General features: G+C 44.1%; 1 protein-coding gene across 2 annotated transcripts in view; it reads right to left on the bottom strand.

Moving 5' to 3' along the window:
- The window catches only part of SYT17 (synaptotagmin 17), a 567,544-nt gene extending 547,301 nt beyond the window's left edge, over nucleotides 1–20,243 (bottom strand). Inside the window, exon 1 of one of the 2 annotated variants that reach the window (XM_078665248.1) lies at nucleotides 19,184–20,243. In XM_078665248.1, the coding sequence (XP_078521374.1) occupies nucleotides 19,184–19,198 (15 nt within the window). In that variant the 5' untranslated portion in view covers nucleotides 19,199–20,243. The remainder of the gene's footprint in view (nucleotides 1–19,183) is intronic. The other variant, XM_078665249.1, reaches the window with a different exon arrangement.
- Between the last annotated feature and the right edge of the window lie 764 nt (nucleotides 20,244–21,007).

Below are 21,007 nucleotides of genomic sequence, written 5' to 3'. Positions count from 1 at the left end.
ATCTGACAAAAGCATAAAGGCACTGTGTGTGGGCTGTCCAACATTTCTCTTACTAACATCACATGAGCCCCCCTTCTGATACAATGCCACACATCTGCAATTCCACCTGCCCCCATTTTCCAACACCACGGCATGACGTAAGGCATGTACCACTCTAAATGGCCCCTTGAGTTTGAATAAACCACTGCCACATCTAACACTCTGTAACTACACCCAATCACCATGACAGATGCGTTAGGAAACATTTTTTTCCAGGAATTTTCACAACATGTGGTAACACGGATCATTTCTCTCAACCAGGCAGGAACCAACTTTGCCCCAGGCAGCCTACCTCGCATCTTCCCAAAGGGTGTCTTACCAGTCACTCCATGTGCATTTGAGCGATATGCCAACAACATTTTGGACACCAGCCCACAAACATCCTTCCCACCTGCCAAGGTCATTTGAATAGGGCCCTTAACGATACAATTTATCCTCTTAACCATTCCATTCCCTTGGGGAGTGTGAAGTGTAGTGCGATTATGTTTACTGCCGGACGTCTCCAGAAACTCTCGCATTTCACGGGATGTCAGCTGTGTGCCATTATCGATAATGACCCCTGATGGTAAACCTTCCTCACTACAAATTTCCCTTAGCATGGTTACAGTCGCCTTTTTGGTAACTTCCTTCATGAACTTGACTGCAAGCCATTTAGAATGTACATCCACAACTACCATGGCAAATCTCAATTCTCCTCTTAACTCGTGCATGGGACTAATGACGTCTACACAGATGGTATGCCAAGATCGGCCAGGATCTCTTAGGTGTCCCAAATCTCTTTGCACTCCAACTCTCAACCTTTTCTAACTCTCCTTACACACAACACACTTTTCCACCCACTCATCAACCTCAGTATCCATTCTAGGCCACCACCAATCCACACTGAACCTTTTTTTGGCTTGGTTTGACCTAAGTGCCCCTCATGTGCTAACTCAATAAGCTTCACCTCAAACCTTGAAGAGGATAAACAAGTCCCCCCTTATCAACAGAACTCCTTCATGCCCCAACAATTCATCCAGCAGTTTGAGATAAGGGCTGACAGAATTGGAGACCGTACTCTCTCTCCTCCCCCCTTGCCATACCATGCGCATCACTTTTCCCAGTGCAATGTCAGCTTCCATCTCTCTAATCCAATCCTGTTTGGTAAAAGTATGAGTTTCTAACACATACAAAACATCCTGAATAGAAACCACTGCCCCTTCACTTTCATTCTTTCTAACGGCCGGGCCGTCCACTTCTTGCCATTCTGAAGACAACCTCAACAAGCAATAGGCTTGTGTGTTCCACACAATAACAATATTCCTGTAACCGGGCAGCTAATCTACCAACTCCAGCTGAACATTTGCTAGTACCACCTGGCAACAGCACCTTTAACAAAGGCTTATGATCTGATCGCAACAAGAATTTGGAACCCCACAGATAAGTCCTGAAGTACTCACAACCGCATGCTGCTGCCAAGGTTTTCTCCTTCATCACCACAGGAGATACCCACTTAGCACTTTCAATATTCTCAATCATCCCAGAAGTCACCATATCTTTGAGTAACTCTTTGATATCCGCAAGCGCCACCAATGGCATTAGGTTTCAATATTATTCTGTGAGAGTAACCTCGTAAGCACCCTAAGTCTTCTCTAAACACATATTTAGCTTCATCGAAAATGTCTTTCAGGCTAATGTCTTCAACCACCATCACCTGCATGGGTGCCCTTGGATTCACAACAATACACAGATCATATTGATGCATCCATCCTAGTAAAGGTGGACCATCTACTGCCACATCCACTTTCCCCACAATGGTCCTTCCCTGGAACTCTATAGTAGCATTCATGAATCCTAACAAATCTATCACCTCCCCTTGGTACCCTCCTGGATTAATGTCTTTAGGTAATAAAATTTCTTCTGGCCAAGTCCTTCTAAACACACCCTTTGGAATAATTGTATAATGGATCCTGAGTCCACCGTCAACTGTACCTCCTTCCCATTTACATTGAAATCACCTATAGGTCTATTTCTTCTGCCCAATTTATCTTTATCCTAGCCTACACTTAACATTCTGTCCTCATGTTCCACTAAATCATTACCCTCATCTACAATTGCTACTATAGGTCTCCCTGCCTGTTTACACGCTACTGCAAAGTGTCCTCTGCGACTACATTTCCTTCAAGTCTTATCCAGAGCTACACATCTACAATAATGTGCTGTGTGAAAAGCCCTGTCACATCTATAGCAGGAATTGGTTAACTGTTGAACTTTTGGTACATTATGATTGAGTCTTGAAACAGCAGCAACATCAGAATCCTCTTTCATAACAGTAGAAACTATGTCCTCCTTAGTGTTCTTTCTTTTATTCATCTCATGCATGCATTGTTGGGATTGTTCCACCACCTTGGCTATGTCTATAGCATCTTTAAGAACGGGTTTCTTAGCAGCCCACAGACGTTCTTGTTTTTTTTTACATCTGCAATGGACTATCAATTGGTCATGAACAAGTTCATCCTCCATGGCTCTAAATTTACATTTCAGTGACAACTCCCGTAGTTTTGCAACAAATTATTCTATAGATTGGCCTTCCTCTTGCTGATGGGTATAAAATGTGTACCGGTTCATGACCAAATTGACTTCGTTAGCAAATCTGAGTTCTAATCTCTTCTTTGTCTCCACATATGCATCTTCAATAGGGTCCCCAGATACTTAAAGATGTGCAGTCCTCTTTGCCCAAATGATTCACTAATAATGCTTTTTTTTTAGAAGCACTAAAGCGTACCTTATCTATGGCCTCTAAATATGTTTCGAGCATGGTCAACCAATCCTCCTAGTCTATTGGAAGGGGACCTGGAGAGGATAAAAACAATGGTGGGGACACTATGGCACTTTGAACTTGCATGTTTGTAGTCAGAATAGTGAAGGTAAGCATGTGGACCTTGCAGGACCCACTGAACTCCCTATTGAGGGGTCGGAGTACTTCAAGGTGTGATTTGTATTAATAGTGTACAAATCACTGTAATGCTTGAAGAAAACGCTTGCAGATGACTCGCAATGTAGATGAATGTAGGTGGTGTGTGAGTCACCGAGGTAAACAGAGAGACTGGAGTCCAACAAATTACAAGTGTTGTATGAAAAGCAATTGCTTAGTAGCTGGCCAACAAAAAATGGAGGAATGTGTACATGAGCTGGATCCTGAGGTTGGGAAGCGCTGAGAAAATGGCCTCCAGTGTGAAAGTCTTGCATCTTTTATGTGCGCACGAACAGGAGGAAATAAGTCTTGCTGTGTGAAAAGCATCAGTTGAATACTGCATGTGGTGATGCACAGCATGGTTGCATGCTGGAAACTGTGCGTGTGCGCGCTGTGTGGTTTCAAAACTCACCCCTGTACTCATACAATTTACCACGAAGGGTGTGCTGTGGGAATATTGGCGAGATAATCCACAGGGCAGTATACAAGCGGCGTGCTAACCACTGAATAAGTCGTCACAGAGTAGGTTCAATGCTGCTGGCCATCGCAGAATTAAGCTAGCAGTTCATCACCAAATCTTGTGATAAATGCTGTGATTGACTTTGATTGTTCATGAAATCGGTTCTAATGGTATGCATCTTTCAAGTCCAATTTATAGAAGTACTTTCCTATCCTCGTTGCCAAAATCTTGTGATGACAGATAATCATAGTCAGGAGGCAGGATCCTTGTAAATCCGTTTATTGGGGATCAAGTTCCCCCGCGATGCCAGCACAGCCAGACCTTTGCCAGCTGGGCTCCAACTGACTCAATTTGAACTCCACCACCTGAGAACCTAGAACCTGGGAAAAGGTAAGGTTCCACATCCTCCCACATTGCAAGTATACCATACCCAATGCTCCTAATCAATTTATGATGGTGGTCACTTTTGGAGAAGACATTAGCTGGGAGAATGAGTTCCCGGTAGTTTTTAATGATCGGTTGGGGCTGCTCAAAGGCTTTGAGCACAAAATCATATTAAAAAGGGCACTAACCCAGTGGTGCACAAAATGAGGAAGGTACCCAATCTAATGATTAAGCCATAATAGGAAGAATTGGATAGACTGTTGCAAAGTAAAATTATTGAGCAGATAGAGTCCTCAGAACAGTTGGCCCTAGTAGTTCTTGCTCCTAAGGACAATGGGGCTAAGATCCGCATGTGCATTAATCTTAAAGACCTCAACCATTGTATCTGGGCAGATCGCCAACCCTTGCCAAACATCATGGAGCCTCTTACCACTCTCAGGGTTGCCACAGTGTTTAATGTGATGGATTTATCTGCTGACTATCGGCAGGTGATATTGCACAAGGACAACTTTGGATAGTCAGGTGGTGGGAGTAGTGAGAGATTGTGTTCAGTGTGCAGAGAGTGGCAAGTCCAGAGTGACCAGAGTGGCTCTGTTTCCACCAGTGGCAGTTCCAAAGGAACCCTGGATCAAATTAGGGCTTGATATTGTTGGGCATTTTAAATATTGTCGCCAGGAGAAAGGTTTGCCTTGGTGTTAGTTGATTACCCTTCAAAGTGAGTTGCAGCATGTTGCGTGAGTACAGTGATGACCAGCATTGTTGTGGAGTTTTTAAGAGATGATTTTGCCTCAGAGGTGATCCCCAAACAGAATGTCATGGACAATGGTGTTAAATTTGTTTCAGCGAAGATGAAGGAATTTTTGGAGGAACTGGGTTTTACTCATTTACGCACAACACTCTACCCTTCACAGGCGAAGACCAGAGCTTAATCCATGAACAGGGTGGTTAAAGCATACGTCCAGTTAGCTTTAGAAGATAGGATTCCGCTTCAAGCTGTGGTCAGGGAGAAGTTGTGGGAGCACCGCAATGCACCCAACGTGGTGACCAAACTGTCACATTTCCAATGCTTGAGGGGTAGACTCTTGGGATTCAAATTCAACCTTGTCTGGCCGAGGTATGAGGAGAGATGAAGGTGGTAGATGCAAATGAGGTGGAGAGATATCAAGAGAAGTACAAACAGCTCTATGATGACAAACATAATATTTGTGTCAGAGAGTGGCATGTGAATGATTACATTTTCGTGAAGAAGCCAGGAGGGACACCCAAAGGGAAATCTCAATACTGGAGTCTGAAGTGCATTGTTCGGGTGAAGAGGAATGTTGTTGGTGTATCTGATGGTGGTGTGTGGAGTATGTCTAGGCTGGAAAGTTGTGGTGAAAGAGTCAAACATAGGGGTCTATTATGATGTCGGGCGGTTCGCCACTGCCCGCATGGCGGTGGCGATCCACCCGACATCATCCCCCACCCGCCTCCCATTTCCCCCCTGCCATATTATGATGGTGGGGGTACCGCGGCTGACGGGAAGACCTCTGCCACTTTTCCGCCCGGTCAGGAAGTCGAACGGGTGGAAAAGGGTTGAATATGGTGGCGGTGTCTGCTAGACACCGCCATCTATAGGACAATGTCAGCGGGAAGCAGCCTTAATGCCACTTAATTTTCACCCCTATGCTATCCAACACTTTCCCTACTGTTGCACTCTCTTGAGTGGGAATAATAATTTTTACCTACCTGTTATCCAATGCGTTCCCTACAGTTGCACTCACTGGAGTGGGAATAGTAATTTTTACCCTCTGCTTTCCAACACTTTCTCCACGCCACGGAAAGGCATGCAGATTCCTCAGTTCGGGGGCTGTTGCCAGCCCCCAGGATGTTGGGGGGTGGGGAAGCACATGGGGGGTACCTATGGTACCCCCCTGCATTTGCATGGACGACGTGGCGGGCACCGCGCGGTGGCTGCCACGTTGTGCATGCAAATGCACAAGTGCCATTTTTTGGATTGCGGCGGGTGCTGCTGACAGCACCGCCCGTCGCAATGCAAAGAAAGCGGAATGAGCCCACCAGTGTGGCAGGCGCATCCTAATTGCACATGCGGGACCGCCGCACACATAGCCGGCGGTCCCATTTCCCGGGGCGTCCGACCGGCATCGTAACAGACCCCATAGTGTTCATTGCATCTCATAAGATAAGGGGGCTGAGGGGACAGTTGAAGGAGGTCATCACATTCTCCGCCCAAGGAGCACACCTTCCTACTTGTTGGACTATAAGTTGAATGACAAGTAGCTAGGGGGGTATAAGAGTTCCTGGTTTTCACTTAAAAATATTGCAGTGTGATTTTACTATACGTTTCTTCTATTAACTTATGTCTTATATGAACTTAGTATGTGTTAAGAGGTTTGTGGTTATTTGATGAAAAGTACATTTAAACATTTTTTTCTGGTTCTTTTGGAATTGTACCTTGTTTGGGAGTCTGTTCCTTTATAGTTCTTATTGTTATAGAGGGGGAGATGATTGATAAGAAGCAATGCTGGACAGAAGAGTTACTCCAAGTCTTTATTCCACCAACACAGAGACACAGTCTTATACTTCCTTCTGCTCAAGAGCTGTCTCAACTCTTTCCCTAACATTCTATTTCTGTTACCTAGCTGGCCCTAGAGCATCACTGGCACCCTACCAGCGACATTCCAAGCCAAGCCACAACACTCCATCACTGACATACTCCTCTGACGGAGTGAGGGCCATCTGAGGTTTGGCCGTTTGACTGCTTGTCCGATTTAGAGTGGGTGGTTAAATGGCCAGTTTTCCCTGTCCATCACCCCCAGGAAAAAACATTTTTTTTTTGTTTTTGTTTTTAAATCCCACTTTGGTTGATGGTGGGACCTTCCAATGTAAGGGATGTCTGTTGGGGCAGCATGCATCTCTAAATTCAGAGGGGGACTATACTCCCAAATACAGTATGTGTGATTTATGTATAAAATCATATATTACTGTTCAAATCGTTTTTTCGATTCCAAAGTATACAGTCCATGCAAAAAAAGTTGATCTTATCTAATCTCTTCCTTGTTGAACACATAACTGCTATTCAGCCACTGTATTTCATTATTTTTTTAGGGCTATATGATCATAATTTCTTAACACACCAATACTCCATGTACTTCAAACAAGCATTAAGCTCACCTTGCTTTAGAAGGGTTGACAACTCTTTATATCCTCTTTTTCATGTATGTTTTGGGGGGGATCACTGACAGAATATCAAGGAGCAAAACAACGACCTGACAAAATATCGATGAAAAAGTATAGAATGACAAAATATCAACTTCCTATCTACAAACAGGTAAGTACAAAAATATTGAATCCAAAATTTCGTTGTAAATATTATAGTTTGTAAAAATATCTAATTTTTTTAATTTCTTAAAAGTATTGTAAAATAATGAAATAATGAATATAATTAAGTAAAACATACTTTAAAATACTTAAATAACCCTAAAATTAATAAATAATGAATGTAATTTAAAAAGAAAATAAGCATGCTTTTTTATTTTTTAATACTTATATATGTTAACTTAATAATATTTAAAAATATTAAATATTTTTAGTGTTGGATAGCGGGAGGGTAAAATGTAGTATTCCCACTCCAGTGAGTGCAACAGTTGGGAAAGCATTGGATAGCGGGAGGGTAAAAATTACTATTCCGACTCCAGTGAGTGCAACAGTAGGGAAAAAGTTGGATTGCGGGAGGGTTAAAATTACTATTCCCACTCCAGTGAGTGCAACAGTAAGGAAAGCGTGGGATAGCGGGAGGGTAAAATTACTATTCCCACTCCAGTGAGTGCAACAGTAGGGAAAGTGTTGGATAGCGGGTAGGTAGAAATGACTATTCCCACTCCAGAGAGTGCAACAGTAGGGAAAGTGTTGGATAGCCTAGGGGTAAAAATTACTATTCCCACTCCAGGGAGAGCAAAAGTAGGGAAAGTGTTGGATAGTGTAGGGGTAAAAATTGCTATTCCCACTCCAGAGAGTGCAACAGTAGGGAAAGTGTTGGATAGCATAGGGGTAAAAAAAAGAAAAACCCACTCCAGTGTGTGCAAAAATAGGGAAAGTGTTGGATAGCGGGTAGGATTCATTTACTATTCCCACTCCACCAAATGTAACAGTAGAGAAAGGGGGAACATCCTTTACAACGCGGATTTTACTCCGCAAGGCTTTCACAACGCGTCCGTTACAACGCAAGTCGTAACCACGACTTGCGCTGGAGGGCTCTAGAGGATTAAGAATAGTATATTTACTATTCCAACACCTTCCCTAGTGTCCACGGGGACTGGTGTTAGAATAGTAAATTATAATATTCTCAATCCGCGCCCCCAACGCAAGTCGTGGTAACGACTTGCGTTGTAAGGGACGCGTTGTTAAAGCACGCGTTGTTATGGTACGCATCGTAACGTCGTACATCCTAGAGAAAGTGTTGGATAGCGGAGGGTAAAAATTACTATTCCCACTCCAGTGAGTGCAGCAGTTGGGAAAGCATTGGATAGCGGGAGGGTAAAAATTACTATTCCCACTCCAGTGAGTGCAACAGTAGGGAAAAAGTTGGATTGCGGGAGGGTTAAAATTACTATTCCCACTCCAGTGAGTGTAACAGTAAGGAAAGCGTTGGATAGCATAGAGGTAAAAAAAAGAAAACCCCACTCAGTGTGTGCAAAAATAGGGAAAGTGTTGGATAGCGGGTAGGATTAATTTACTATTCCCACTCCACCAAATGTAATAGTAGAGAAAGTGTTGGATAGCGGACGGTAAAAATTACTATTCCCACTCCAGAGAGTGCAACAGTAAGGAAGGTGTTGGATAGCATACGGGTAAAAATCACTATTACCACTCCAGTGAGTGCAACAGTAGGGAAAGTGTTGGATAGAATAGGGGTAAAATTTACAATTCCCAGTCCAGTGAGTAAAACAGTAAGGGAAGCTTTGGATAGCTGGTAGGTAGAAATTACTATTCCCACTCTAGAAAGTGCAACAGTAGTGAAAGTGTTGGATAGCGTAGGGGTAAAAATTACTATTCCCACCCCAGTTTGTGCAACAGTAGGGAAAGTGTTGGATAGCGGGTAGGAATAATTTACTATTCCCACTCCACCAAATGTAACAGTAGAGAAAGTGTTGGAAAGCAGAGGGTAAAAATTACTATTCCCACTCCAGTGAGTGCAACTGTAGGGAAAGCATTGGATAACAGGTAGGTAAACATTATTATTCCCACTCCAGAGAGTGCAACAGTAGGGAAAGTGTTGGATAGCATAGGGGTGAAAATTAAAATTCACCCTCCAGTGAGTGCAACAGTAGGGAAAGTAATGATTTAATAATTAAATGTATATACATTAATTATCAATACCAATAAAAAATTATTACAAATTAATTACCAATTACAAATAAAGTAAGAAGTATTTAATTATAAATACAATAATGTTTAAAAAGTAATTACCTATTAATAATGAATTAACAGCAAATTAATTTTCAATACCAAAAATTAATACATAATAATAAAAAAACGACCAATTAATAATTTATTAACAGTAAATTAATTATCACTACACAAAAATAATTTCAATAATTACTTAATTACAATTAAATTACTTCCCACCCTATTCCCCTATAAACCTACAACCCACTCTGAATAATAAAATAATACAATTAATATAATTATCAATTAATCAATAAATAGAAATGAATTACCAATTAATAAAAATTAATTAACAATTAATAATTAATTAACAATAAATTCATTATCAATACCAATAATACCAATAAATCAAAATAAATAATTACTTAATTACAATTAAATTACTTCCCACCCTATTCCCCATAAAACACACAACCCGCTCCTAATAATAAATTAATACAATTGATATAATTATCAATTATTCAATTAATAAAAAAGTAATTACCAATTAATACAAATGTATTACCAATTAATAATGAATGAACAATAAATTATTTCTCAATACCAATAATTAAAAATAAATATTTACCTAATTACAATTAAATTACTTCCCACCCTATTCCCCTATAAACCCACAACTCGCTACAGAAATAAAATGCAAAATAAAATTACAAATAATAATTCCTAAAAAATAATATTTAATTTATTATAATTATAATTAAATTACTTCCCACCCTATTCCCCTATAAACCCACAACCTGCTACGGAATTAAATTACGCAAAAATTAAATCACATAAAATTCATTACTTTAAAAAAATGCAAACACACCATTTAAAAATAATACATACTTTTAACACATATGCTAACACTTAAAACACTATAAAAATTTGATATTTTTAACAACTATATTATGACTGGCGATATTACTAACTTCGATATTATGAAATTCGATATTCTGCACCACTATATTTTTGTGACTCGATATTATGTCCACTCAATATTTTAAACTCGATATCTTGCCAATTCGATATTAAAAATTCGATATTGTGACTGTGCACCGTTTTGGGTCATATTTACTAAGGCCCTGATTGCAAGATGCATAGTGCTGCCGGGGGGCAAAGTCCTCATGAGGAATTTATGTTACTGTGCAGTACCATGCTATTACGAGATAAACCCCATGGAATGGGGAATAAACATGTGGAACTAGATTTACCAGTTGTGAAACCCCATGGAATTCTTAGTTCTGTGAGATCTAATGCAAAAAAAAGAATCCTAAAAACAAGCACAAGGGTTAAGTCCCTTTAGAAAAATATTGCCAAAATCATTACGATTGAGACCCGCCCTGACCCCAGACAAAGTAACTCCAAGGTGAGCATAGGTTATCTTTTAGTATGTATCTAACTTACCCAGACTAGGATTGTGGTCCCTGTTTGGAGAGAGTGCATACCTACCAGAGGCCCAATTTCTAACATACAGACCCTCTAGTAGTGATTCCTTCCGGAGAATTTGAACAAGGAGCTTCCTTTGAATTTTCCTCTCCCTATCATTCTAACAACAGATGCAAAGCATTAAGGGTTTAAGACGATTTAGAGAAATCTGAAGGTTCAGTGTCTTTGATTCATAGATGAGGCTCAAAAGTCCTCAAAATAGAGGGAGCTAATCACAGTCTTCATGCTCTAACACACTTCTGGTCACAACTACTGAACCAGGTGGTCTGTGTCATATTGGACAACTCAATTGCTAGTGATTATATCAATTGCCAGGGAAGTCCCTGTTGTTGACCACCTTTCTCTTTATACAACAAAACGTTCCTTTAGGTGGAACAAAATCTCTTCCATCTGAAAACAGACTGTATTCCGGGATAGGTGAATGGGCCTACACATCACATGAGCAGAGCCCCCCCCCTCCGTATTGATGATGTCTTGTCCTTTTCTCTTCCGGAAGATAGTATCTACATTTGGTCTCCAACAAGTAGATCTTTTGCCTCTGAAGCAAATTTGCTCTTCCAAATGTTTAACAGTCCCTTCCCATTGAAGGAGTGGATGCTAGATGATTTGACACTACAGATGTCACAAGCTCCGTTTTATGCTTTTTCCTCCATCTCCTAATTTCCAGAGTTCCAAGGAAGGTCCAGGAAGAGGAAGACAATCTCCTTTTAGTAGTCTCTTACTGGCTCAGGACGCTGGGCGGAGTTCGCTGAGTTTAACTCCGTGGAACTCCGTGAAGTGCCAGAAAAACTTTGCCACGCTCCTCTGAGTTACGCCAGCAGTGGAGCCTGTTAAGCCATGCTGCTCGCACTGATTTTTAGTGCTGGGAGTTTGTCTTGGGCTTTAGCGCGAACTACACTATGCATTACACCAGAGGGTGCTGCTGCTTTCTGCACTCGACTAGACATTCTACTCGAGTAATAGCTTCCTCCATGCAAATGGCAGATTTCTCAACACAAACGGTCGCGACCTTCCGCGATCGCCTGCGATGAGAAACTTGCTGTGAGTAGGTCTAGCGTGTGATTTTTTATCGTGAGCGGTCGCCAACTGCTCAAGAGAAAAAACTCTGCTCCCCTTCACTTTGCTGAGTTTTTGGGAATTCCGCACTCCGCATGGACCGCGGAGTGGGCAAAACTCTGTGAACTCCACTGGCTCCGCGGAATTTTACACCCACCCCTACTTGGTATCCAACTCTGATTCAACTATCCTAAATTTCCGAGTGGATTTTCTCAACCTCCTCATCCTCATCGATAGCTCAAGTTCTATCTGTGCCCAAAGACAAAGTTCTGAATATGGGGGTCTGGCACTTGAAAGATCATGCTGAAATCTAGGGGCTGTTCTTCAGATATTGACTTGTGTATTCAGCAATCTCCAAGCTTTAAAAGTGTTTTTTTTTAAATACTGGTGTATTTTTGCATCTTGGTGTTAGAAGAACAATTTTGAGGCTTGCTGTGACCCATGCGAAAATCCTAGTTTTCCTTTCAGATGGTTTTCTTTTTGGTCTAATTGTGTTAAAGAGTTAGTAGGTGGTATTCGGAGCTTTTAGAGATTCAAACCGTCTGTCCACTTCAGATCTAGTTTCCTGACTATTTAAAAGTTATTTTCTTAAGAGATTAGGTTTTTATTCTCCCATACCTACATGAGATTTGATTTTAGTACTGAAGCCCCTTCAAGACCCTCCTTTTGAGCCTCATGGTTCAGTGTCTTTTAAGTTTCTTTCAGCTAAAACTTGCTTGTTATCTGTTTGCGACATATAGTGGGCTAGGTGTGTGCTCTCATATCTGAGAAGCCTTTACTCAAGTTTTTTTTCAGATAGAGTATTCCTAAGGCCTTCTTTTTCTCTTCTTCCGAAGATGTCTTTAGTTTTTTACTGCTCACAGGATTCCGTTTTCCCCACCTAAATTTCCCTCTCCTTCTACAAAGGAAAAAGAAAACCTACACCTCTTGGTTGTACATAGAGCCCTTACGATATACATCAAAAGAATGGCAACTTTCCACAAAACTAATTTTTATTTCAATTTATTTTTGAAGTGTTATATAGTGCATGAGGACATTCAACCACTTTAGATGAGCACCAGATTACATTACACAAGGCCAGGCTCATTTTTGTTAGGCACAGGTAGATTAAGTGATTTGCCTTGTGTTAGAAATGGGGGTCTCTTGTTGGCAGATGTAGGTACCTTTTTCCTAATAGGGACCCTTGATTCTAATAAGGGTAAGTGGGATTCACACTTTAGATAACCCCTGCTGACCACCTGGGTAGATTGGCACGAGCAGACAGACTTAGCCCAAATGCAATGTGTAAAGTATTTGTACTCAAAACACACAGTTATACAGTGATAACACCACAAATGGACACCACACCAGTTTAGAAAATTGAAGTATCTTTATCTAAACTCAACAAGACCAAAACGACAAAAAAATCTAACATACAAGTATTAGGAATTAGACTTTAAAAAGGTTTTAGGCAACTGGGTCCATAGAAAACTATGGATGCGTGATTTCTCTCAAAGCACCTGTAGTTGCGACAAAATTCACAAGGCCAAACAGCCGCAAAAATAGGAAGCATCGAGAACACAAAGAGATCCGTCAGTTCTTGAGACCATGGGGAGGGGATGCGACAGTTCTGCTGCACGCTCGAGAAGTGATGCGTGGTGTCCAGTCAGTAGGGGGAAGTGATGCATTGACTCAAAGACGATTCTGGTCCACGGGTGATGCGTCAGGAAAACTTGACGCACAGGTACGATGCATGGAAATCCGGGATGCGTCGGCGATCGATGCAGCGATGTTGAGCGGCGCTGTGTTGGGTTCTTCAGCCGCAATCCCTCGATGCGTCGGTTCTTGCGGCGACAACAGGCGCTGCGTCCGTTTTGGCAGCGGCGAGGCGATGCGTGGCGATTCTTCTCACACCGCAGTGCTGCATCTGGAATACTAGCACAAGAACAGCGATGCATCAATTTTCTTGTAATTGAGATGCTTTTCCAGCTCCCAACAGCAGGAACAACCTCCAGAGTCCCAACACAGTCACAGGCACCTCTTGGCAGATCAGAACTCCCAGAAAGGAAGCTCAGGGGAGCTTGGGTGAGGTATTTTTGTTCCTGAGACTTCAGAACAGGAGGCAAACTCTACTCAAGCCCTTGGAGATCTTCCTCAAGCAGGGGGACACAGCACACAGCAAAGTCCTTGTCCTTTCCTTGGCAGAAACAGCTACTGCAGGCCAACCCCAGACAGCACACAGCAAAGGAGCAGTACTCCTCCTCCAGTTTCCCCAGCTCTTCTCCTTGGCAAAGGTTCCTCTTGATTCCAGAAGTACTCTAAAGTTCATGAGCCTATGCCCCACTTTTTATAGCCAAATTCCTTTGTTCTTTGGTGACAGAGAAGCACTTTGCCCAGCCAAAACCAGTTCTGTCCTCTCTGGTGCAGCGAGCCGGCAGGAGGTGGAGACAACATTGTACAAAGCAGACCAGGCCCAATCACGTGTGAAAGAAATCTCCTCCCCCTACTCTAAATGCAGCCCAGGTCTATTCAGCCCAGCCCTGACTCATCCAGGAAAGGCAGGACACACATCACCCTCCCAAACCTCCCCTGGTGGCCGTCTGAAAGAATGCACATCCCCAGCCCCTGTCATTAAAAAGCCAGACCGTCAATCCACAAACCAGCAGAGGCACACAGGATGACTAAGCAAGAAAATACCCACTTTCTAAAAGTGGTATTTTCAAACACACAATATAAAAATCATCTATACTAAAATATGCATCTTTATATTTGAGTTCAGGCATACTAAACGATATCTTCCTTACTTGTCCCAATAGGAAGTTATATTTGAAAGATGTTACAAATGAACTTCCATGTTATCCTATGGGGCAAGTTAAACTTTCAATGGTGAAAAACAAAATTGGCAGTATTTCACTATCACGACATGTCACACACACCAGTACATGTCCTACCTTTCACATACACTTCACCCTGCCCAGGTGGGGTACCTTGGGCCTACCATAGGGGTGCCTGACATGTAAGAAAAGGGAAGGTTAGGGCCAGGCAAGTGGGTGCACTCGCCAGGTCGACATGTCAGTTAACAAACTGTGGTCAGACACTGCAGTGGCAGGTCTGAGATTGGATCTTTGGCTTGGGTCTGGCTCATTCTTAATGACTGTGATTAAGAGGACGGACTAGGAAGTAATGCTCCACCACTTATAGGTAATTTTCATTACTCTGCGACTTAGGCCTCTTCACCACAGTCATAGTTATCCCGCCTTCATCTCCCTGACAATTTTGTCACAGAATTTTATATTTTGAGTTAAGAATGCTTAAGAATCAAGAAGTTAATCTATGCACCAATCCTTTTTTTACTTCCTGTTGAAGAGGAGGTTCTTGAGAGGAGTTTTGGGACAGGTTGTTTTTTTGGTTACTGGGATGGATGCTATTCGTAATAACTGAGACAAGAAGGAGTAGAACTTGGAATATTGACGATTACAGGTAAGCAACTGGGGCATCACCGGCTATCACAATGTGAAATACTGGTTGTGTATTTTTAGAATATTTATTTATTTATTTATTCATAACATTTATTGAGCGCACTGTTACCCGTAGGTGTCCTGGCGCTGTGTGGCCCTTCCTGAGGAACAAATCGGAGTCAGTCTAGTCCACAAACAGCCACATTTTTAAGGCAGTCCGAAAAGCCAAAAGATTTGACATGAAATATGTTTGTAAGGGGCAAAAGACTAAAATATTACAGGTGCAGATTAAATCAAAATGAAAGTTATATCATTGCCCATTCTAAATCAATAATAGCAGCTTTTTAAAACATCACACAAGATTATATGGGAAAAATTCTTAAAAGATATATTTAGTACAGGCTCCCTATATTTTTCAATCCTTTGTCCTTGTTTGGTGCATTTTAGAAACAATTTGCAGAAGATCTACCAGTCATACACAAGAATACATTCAAATATTGGATTGTGCTTGTTTCAGTCTACGGTTCCAAAGTAACAGTCATCTTGGTTTTTGATTTGAAGTGCATCATGTTGTAATTGTGGTAAGGATGAAGGTGATTATTAGAACCAATAATGGTACAGCCTGCATTTCGGCCCTAGAACACATGTTTTATGCTATGTTAAAAAGTTTATGTTTGCTGGCAGGTTGGGGTACTGTCGGTGGGGCAGTTAGTTTGAATGGCTGCTAACAGCATCTCAAAGTGTAGGCACTTATACCTCACCATTTTCTAAATTATGATGGTTATCTCTAAAATGATGGAAGGGCGATTTGTGAATTAGAGTTGTTTTACTGCCTGATAAAGTGGTCATCTAGCCAGCGGTAAATCTGAAAGCACATTTACAACATATTGAGGGCGGCCTACAACATATCACCGAGGTAGCAGCTACTACAGCTGGTGTTGGTGGAGGCCACAAAGGAGATAAAACATTCAAAGAAAACATCAAGGGCCGTAATACAGTAAATAGGCGTTTTCATTGTTTGTGCTGGGCGCAAACTGTAAAAATGCACCCTATTACCATGAATGCACTGACCCAAGGGCAGCTGCGAACTCGGGCTGCCGTGTGGGCAGCGCACTGCTGTGAAAAATGGAGCAGCTGCTTTCCAGCCGCTTCATGTTTTCACAGTGCAAGCAGCAACCCGCCTGCACTTTTGGAGGGGATTAGAGATCCCCTTGCAGGCGGGTGCAGTCACTAACTGGGGGATCCATGGGACCCTGTTTCCCCCCACTCCAGAGGGCTGCAATCCGAGGGTGCACTGACAGTGCGCCACCTTTTAGATGACGCACTCTCAATGCGCCTCCTGAGGGCTTCTTTGTTCCCTTGTCTGTAATAAGGCGTGGGCACAGAGGCAAAGGGATTCCATCATTAAATGCCCCCTGCAGATATCGCTGGCACTTTATGTGCACCAGCACTATCGGTATTACAGAAGGGGCCGCAGAAGCTTCTGCGGCCCCTTCTGTAATACCAAAGTTCACCGTGGCATGCAGAGCGGGCGCAAACGTCCGGTGCGCCCCCAGGGCACTTTATGTAATACGGCCCCCCAAATCTGCTGCAGTTTGTAGTCTTAAAACCACTGAAAACCTATTGCATCTATTATTTTGACTTCATTTTTAAAGCATAAAGTACTGTTTTGCTTGATTGTGAAATATTTGCTACACAAAAATAAATACAATATCAAATATAAAAGAATTCATGAAAGTCAGGAAAGTGGGGGAAGGAAATGAGCGAGCAGAAACAAATCAAACAATTCAATAAGAACGACCACATTCCTTATTAAACTCCTCCACCGCCATTAAGCATTTGCACATTCGCCTGGACAGTTAATTTTAATGAGCCTAAGAAGCGGGTTAGCTAATAAGATCACAATAAAGTCTTGAAGTTAAAAAATGAAACATACCTGAAGGCCCAGACAACTGGAACCTTAGCTAATTACCGGACCTAAGCAATAGGATAGTATATAATAGAATGAAGCTAAAAAATTGGGATAAACTTAGGATATTAACACATAAAGCAATAAAGTGCAGAGTGCTTAGACTAAAATAATTTAAAAACGTAAACTATTGACACTTAATCCGAAATTTGTGCTAGGTGTAAGTGTTTCACCAGTGCGCAATTTAGACCAATGTGTCCGATGGGTCAAAACAACCGGACAGGTATCGCTAATGGAAGATTTCCCTACAACAGGTGACCAAATCAAAACTTGATGGAGTCCAGACTAGCATTTTTTACAGTTCACGCCTTTTATTATGCAAAATACGGCGTGACGTTGGAGCCGCATGCACCGTGACACGTGCACTCGATGTCACTAAACCTCTCTCTCGGTTGCAAGAGAGAGGTAAGGAATCCTCGCATCCTCTTCTCCCGGGACTATTACCTTTCACCTCAATTTCCTTACCGATATCCCATAATCACCCCTTCTATCCTTTGTTCCTCGCACTCCTCCTTTTGACCCTTTTCACGTGCTTATTCCCTCCTTTTATACCTTTCTTCTTTCATCACCTGATACTTTTCTTACTCTGACCCCAATTTCTATACCATCCCCAGAGCTTCAGCGCCTCGACATGGGTAGTAAGCGCTATATAAATGGAATCTCAATACAGTTTACTATTCCTGCCCCTGGTGTCCCTTTTTCCAATACTCCATGCCCCCTTTATCCACTGCTCTGTGATCTCTTCGTTCCCCACAAAGGTTTCCCTTATTGTCTGCACCTCCCACTGACTCTGCTATTCTGCCACCCGTCTGCTCTGTTAATGATACCTTAATCATTCCTCTACCCCCTCATCCCTTCTCTGCCGATCCGTTCCCAGGAACCTCACCACCTTTACATCTTCACCTCCCCCCCCCCCCCCCCCTTCCTCCTATAAATGACCTCTTCCCTTCAGACCCCTAGGATCCAGAAGTTCCCTGCTCCCTCTTCCATCTCCTCGTTAACGGGACTGGTCCATCCTCGCCAAGGAGGGGTAATGCTGCGTGTGGCCCTTGAATCACCAGACAAGCTAAGGAGGGGGCCATTGTTTGTGTCGCCAAACTGCACACACCTGGTGTCAGCCAGCTGCCTCCTGCGGTGGCGCGTTACTGAGGGCGAAAGTGAGGGGGGTCCTTACCACGTGAAACGTACCCGTAGGCGCTAATGCACGAAAACTCACGCACAGGCACACTCAGGCACAAACAGTGACACATGCAAGGACGCACAAACAACACACACACACCCTCCACGCGGACAGTACATACACGCCCGCTCTCTCTCCTAGGAGGCCATCTGTTGCCTTCCGCGAAGCAGCAGCGCTCTTCACACACACCCCACCCACCTACCCCGGGGAGTGGGAGTCAGGGAGGACGGGGTCTCCGGCGGAGGCGCTAGGCCCTGTCAGGGGTCGCTGGAAATGAAAGGTGGCATTGATGCAACAGATTGAGGACTTGTAGATGCAGGCGCAGCAGGCAGAGCCGGCTAGACGCCTCTCTACATGTTCACGGCTGCGCGCTCTCCATCTTCCCCAGTCTCACTGTCTGACTGATGCTGTGATACGCGAAGTTACACTAAACAACATTGCAATTTCTCCAGAAAGACTAATTATCCACAACCTGGCAGACATTCTTACATATAAAGAGCATACAAATTAATTATGTTTGTTTAATACTGAATTTAGTTTAAAGCCAATCTTTTTTACAAACTTTGGCTGCCTGTATACAAAGTGCCTTTTCAGTTTCGCGGCTTGTTTCTTTCTCAAAGGTGCAGCTCAATTTGCGCACCAGAGATCCCGTGAGTCCCTGACAGAACCCGGGCGCAGCGCAGCACCTGTTGCCGGCTGTGGAGGGGGGCTGCACGGCTGTGTGGAGGTGAGCCTGAGGGGGAGTGGAGGGCTGCAGTGGGGCAGAGGGGTTCGTCCCTGCCCTCCCCACCCTGGTATAGGCTGGGGTCGCCCCTCTCCTCAGACCTACCTGTATATACGCCATCTTCCTTCCCGGGCTCACAGTGGCGCCACTTCCCCGCTCAGCCCGAGCATGGCGTCCCCCGCCTCTCTGCCCTCAGAGGCGGACGTGCTCAGGCGGCTGATGGGCGAAGATGCTGGCTGGACCGCCCTGCAGGGGCCGACGGCACTACCCTGCTGGTGGTGGCAGAAATCAATGTAGGGTGGCAGAACTTCCTTGCTGGTGCTGGCTGTCTGGACTTCCCTGCTGCCGGTGCTGGCTGAAACTCACTGACACAGCAGGCTGGCTTTCTCTGACGGGGCTGACAGACACTCCATGTGTCAGAATCGGGCAGACACTCGCTGCAGGCACTGGCTGGACCTCCCTGCAGGGGTTGGCAGGACTTCCATGATACGACTGGCAGAAACTCACTGCAAGTACAGTCTGGCCCTCCCTGCAGGTGCTGGCAGCAAATCCACGCAGGTACTGGAGAGAAACTCACTGTAAGTGCAGTCTGGACTTCCCTGCAGGTGCTGGCAGAAACTCCACGCAGGTACTGGAGAGAAACTCACTGCAAGTGCAGTCTGGACTTCCCTGCAGGTGCTGGCAGAAACTCCACGCAGGTACTGGAGAGAAACTCACTGCAAGTGCAGTCTGGACTTCCCTGCAGGTGCTGGCAGAAACTCCATGCAGGTACTGGAGAGAAACTCACTGCAAGTGCAGTCTGGACCTCCCTGCAGGTGCTGGCAGAAACTCCACGCAGGTACTGGGAGATTTCCCTACAACAGGTGACCAACAGGTGACCAAATCAAAACTTCATGGAGTCCAGTCCACTCTAGCACGTCTTACAGTTCACGCCTCACCTCCTTGGCAGGTGCGTACAGCCCAAGTCACCCCGAAGGTGAAGCCTCCAGGTGTGAGTACAGGTCAACCCTCAACGTATGTGCAGATGTTCCTGCAGCAGTGTGACGCCTGCACACACTTGCAACGCAACTGAGCAGCACGCACATCGTCCCAATACTCCACTGCAGGTGGAGCGTGGACGCAGGTGGCACCCCCCGCAGACACAGAGCACTGAACCGAGTTCCCTTCAGGTGACGAGCTAGGCTTTTAATTCCATGTAGACCGTGAGAGTGACGTGCCACTTTCGGCGGCCTGGGGGCGCTCCTGCAGCTGGCACGCACCTCCCTTTTCAGCGAACGTGCACAGGGGAGTCCTCCTTGAGGCGAGCAGACCGCCCCCTGGCTCCTGCTTGAAATCCCGGGAAGGCACGTCCCACCAGCTCTGGCAACTCCAGGTAATCCCGCCTTCGTGAGGCGGCAGAACGGGCAGACTTTTATGGAGTCATCATCCCCACACTGTTCTGTGATCAGGTCTGAGGGCACCCCTTCCGGTGCCCCAGCCGGCAGGAGGCTACCCCCTAGCCGACAACACCTTTCCCCCCTCAAACAGCTTTGTTGAATTCCCCAGAAATAATTTAATTATTTCAAATAAACAATTATGCCTGCCATCCGCCTTCCCGGGGCTGCAGGGCCGAGAAGGCGGATTTTGTGAGGCCCCTTCAACGCAGAACTTGTCACTCGGGGACCATTCTCATCGCAGAGTCTCATTGGCTGCTACGCCCTTGGCTCCCTCACTCCTGCCTCACACCCAGATGAGAAACACACACCAGGCTGGGCTCTACGCGCCCTCTCCTTCCTCGCACTGTCCTCTTTCTGCACAATGTCACCACTTTTATTTGTATTTTTTCCGATTGGATTGAAGACTAAATAATAAAAGACAAGGAGAGCATTATTTTTTTTAGCATTCTTTCAAATAAAAAGAAAAAACTTCATCCGTTGGCAAATGGAGCAG

Source organism: Lissotriton helveticus, chromosome 10 (assembly GCF_964261635.1).
Source record: "Lissotriton helveticus chromosome 10, aLisHel1.1, whole genome shotgun sequence".
Classification (NCBI taxonomy): domain Eukaryota; kingdom Metazoa; phylum Chordata; class Amphibia; order Caudata; family Salamandridae; genus Lissotriton; species Lissotriton helveticus.
The sequence above is the reverse complement of the archived record's forward strand: the minus strand, read 5'-3'. Positions and strand labels throughout refer to the sequence as shown.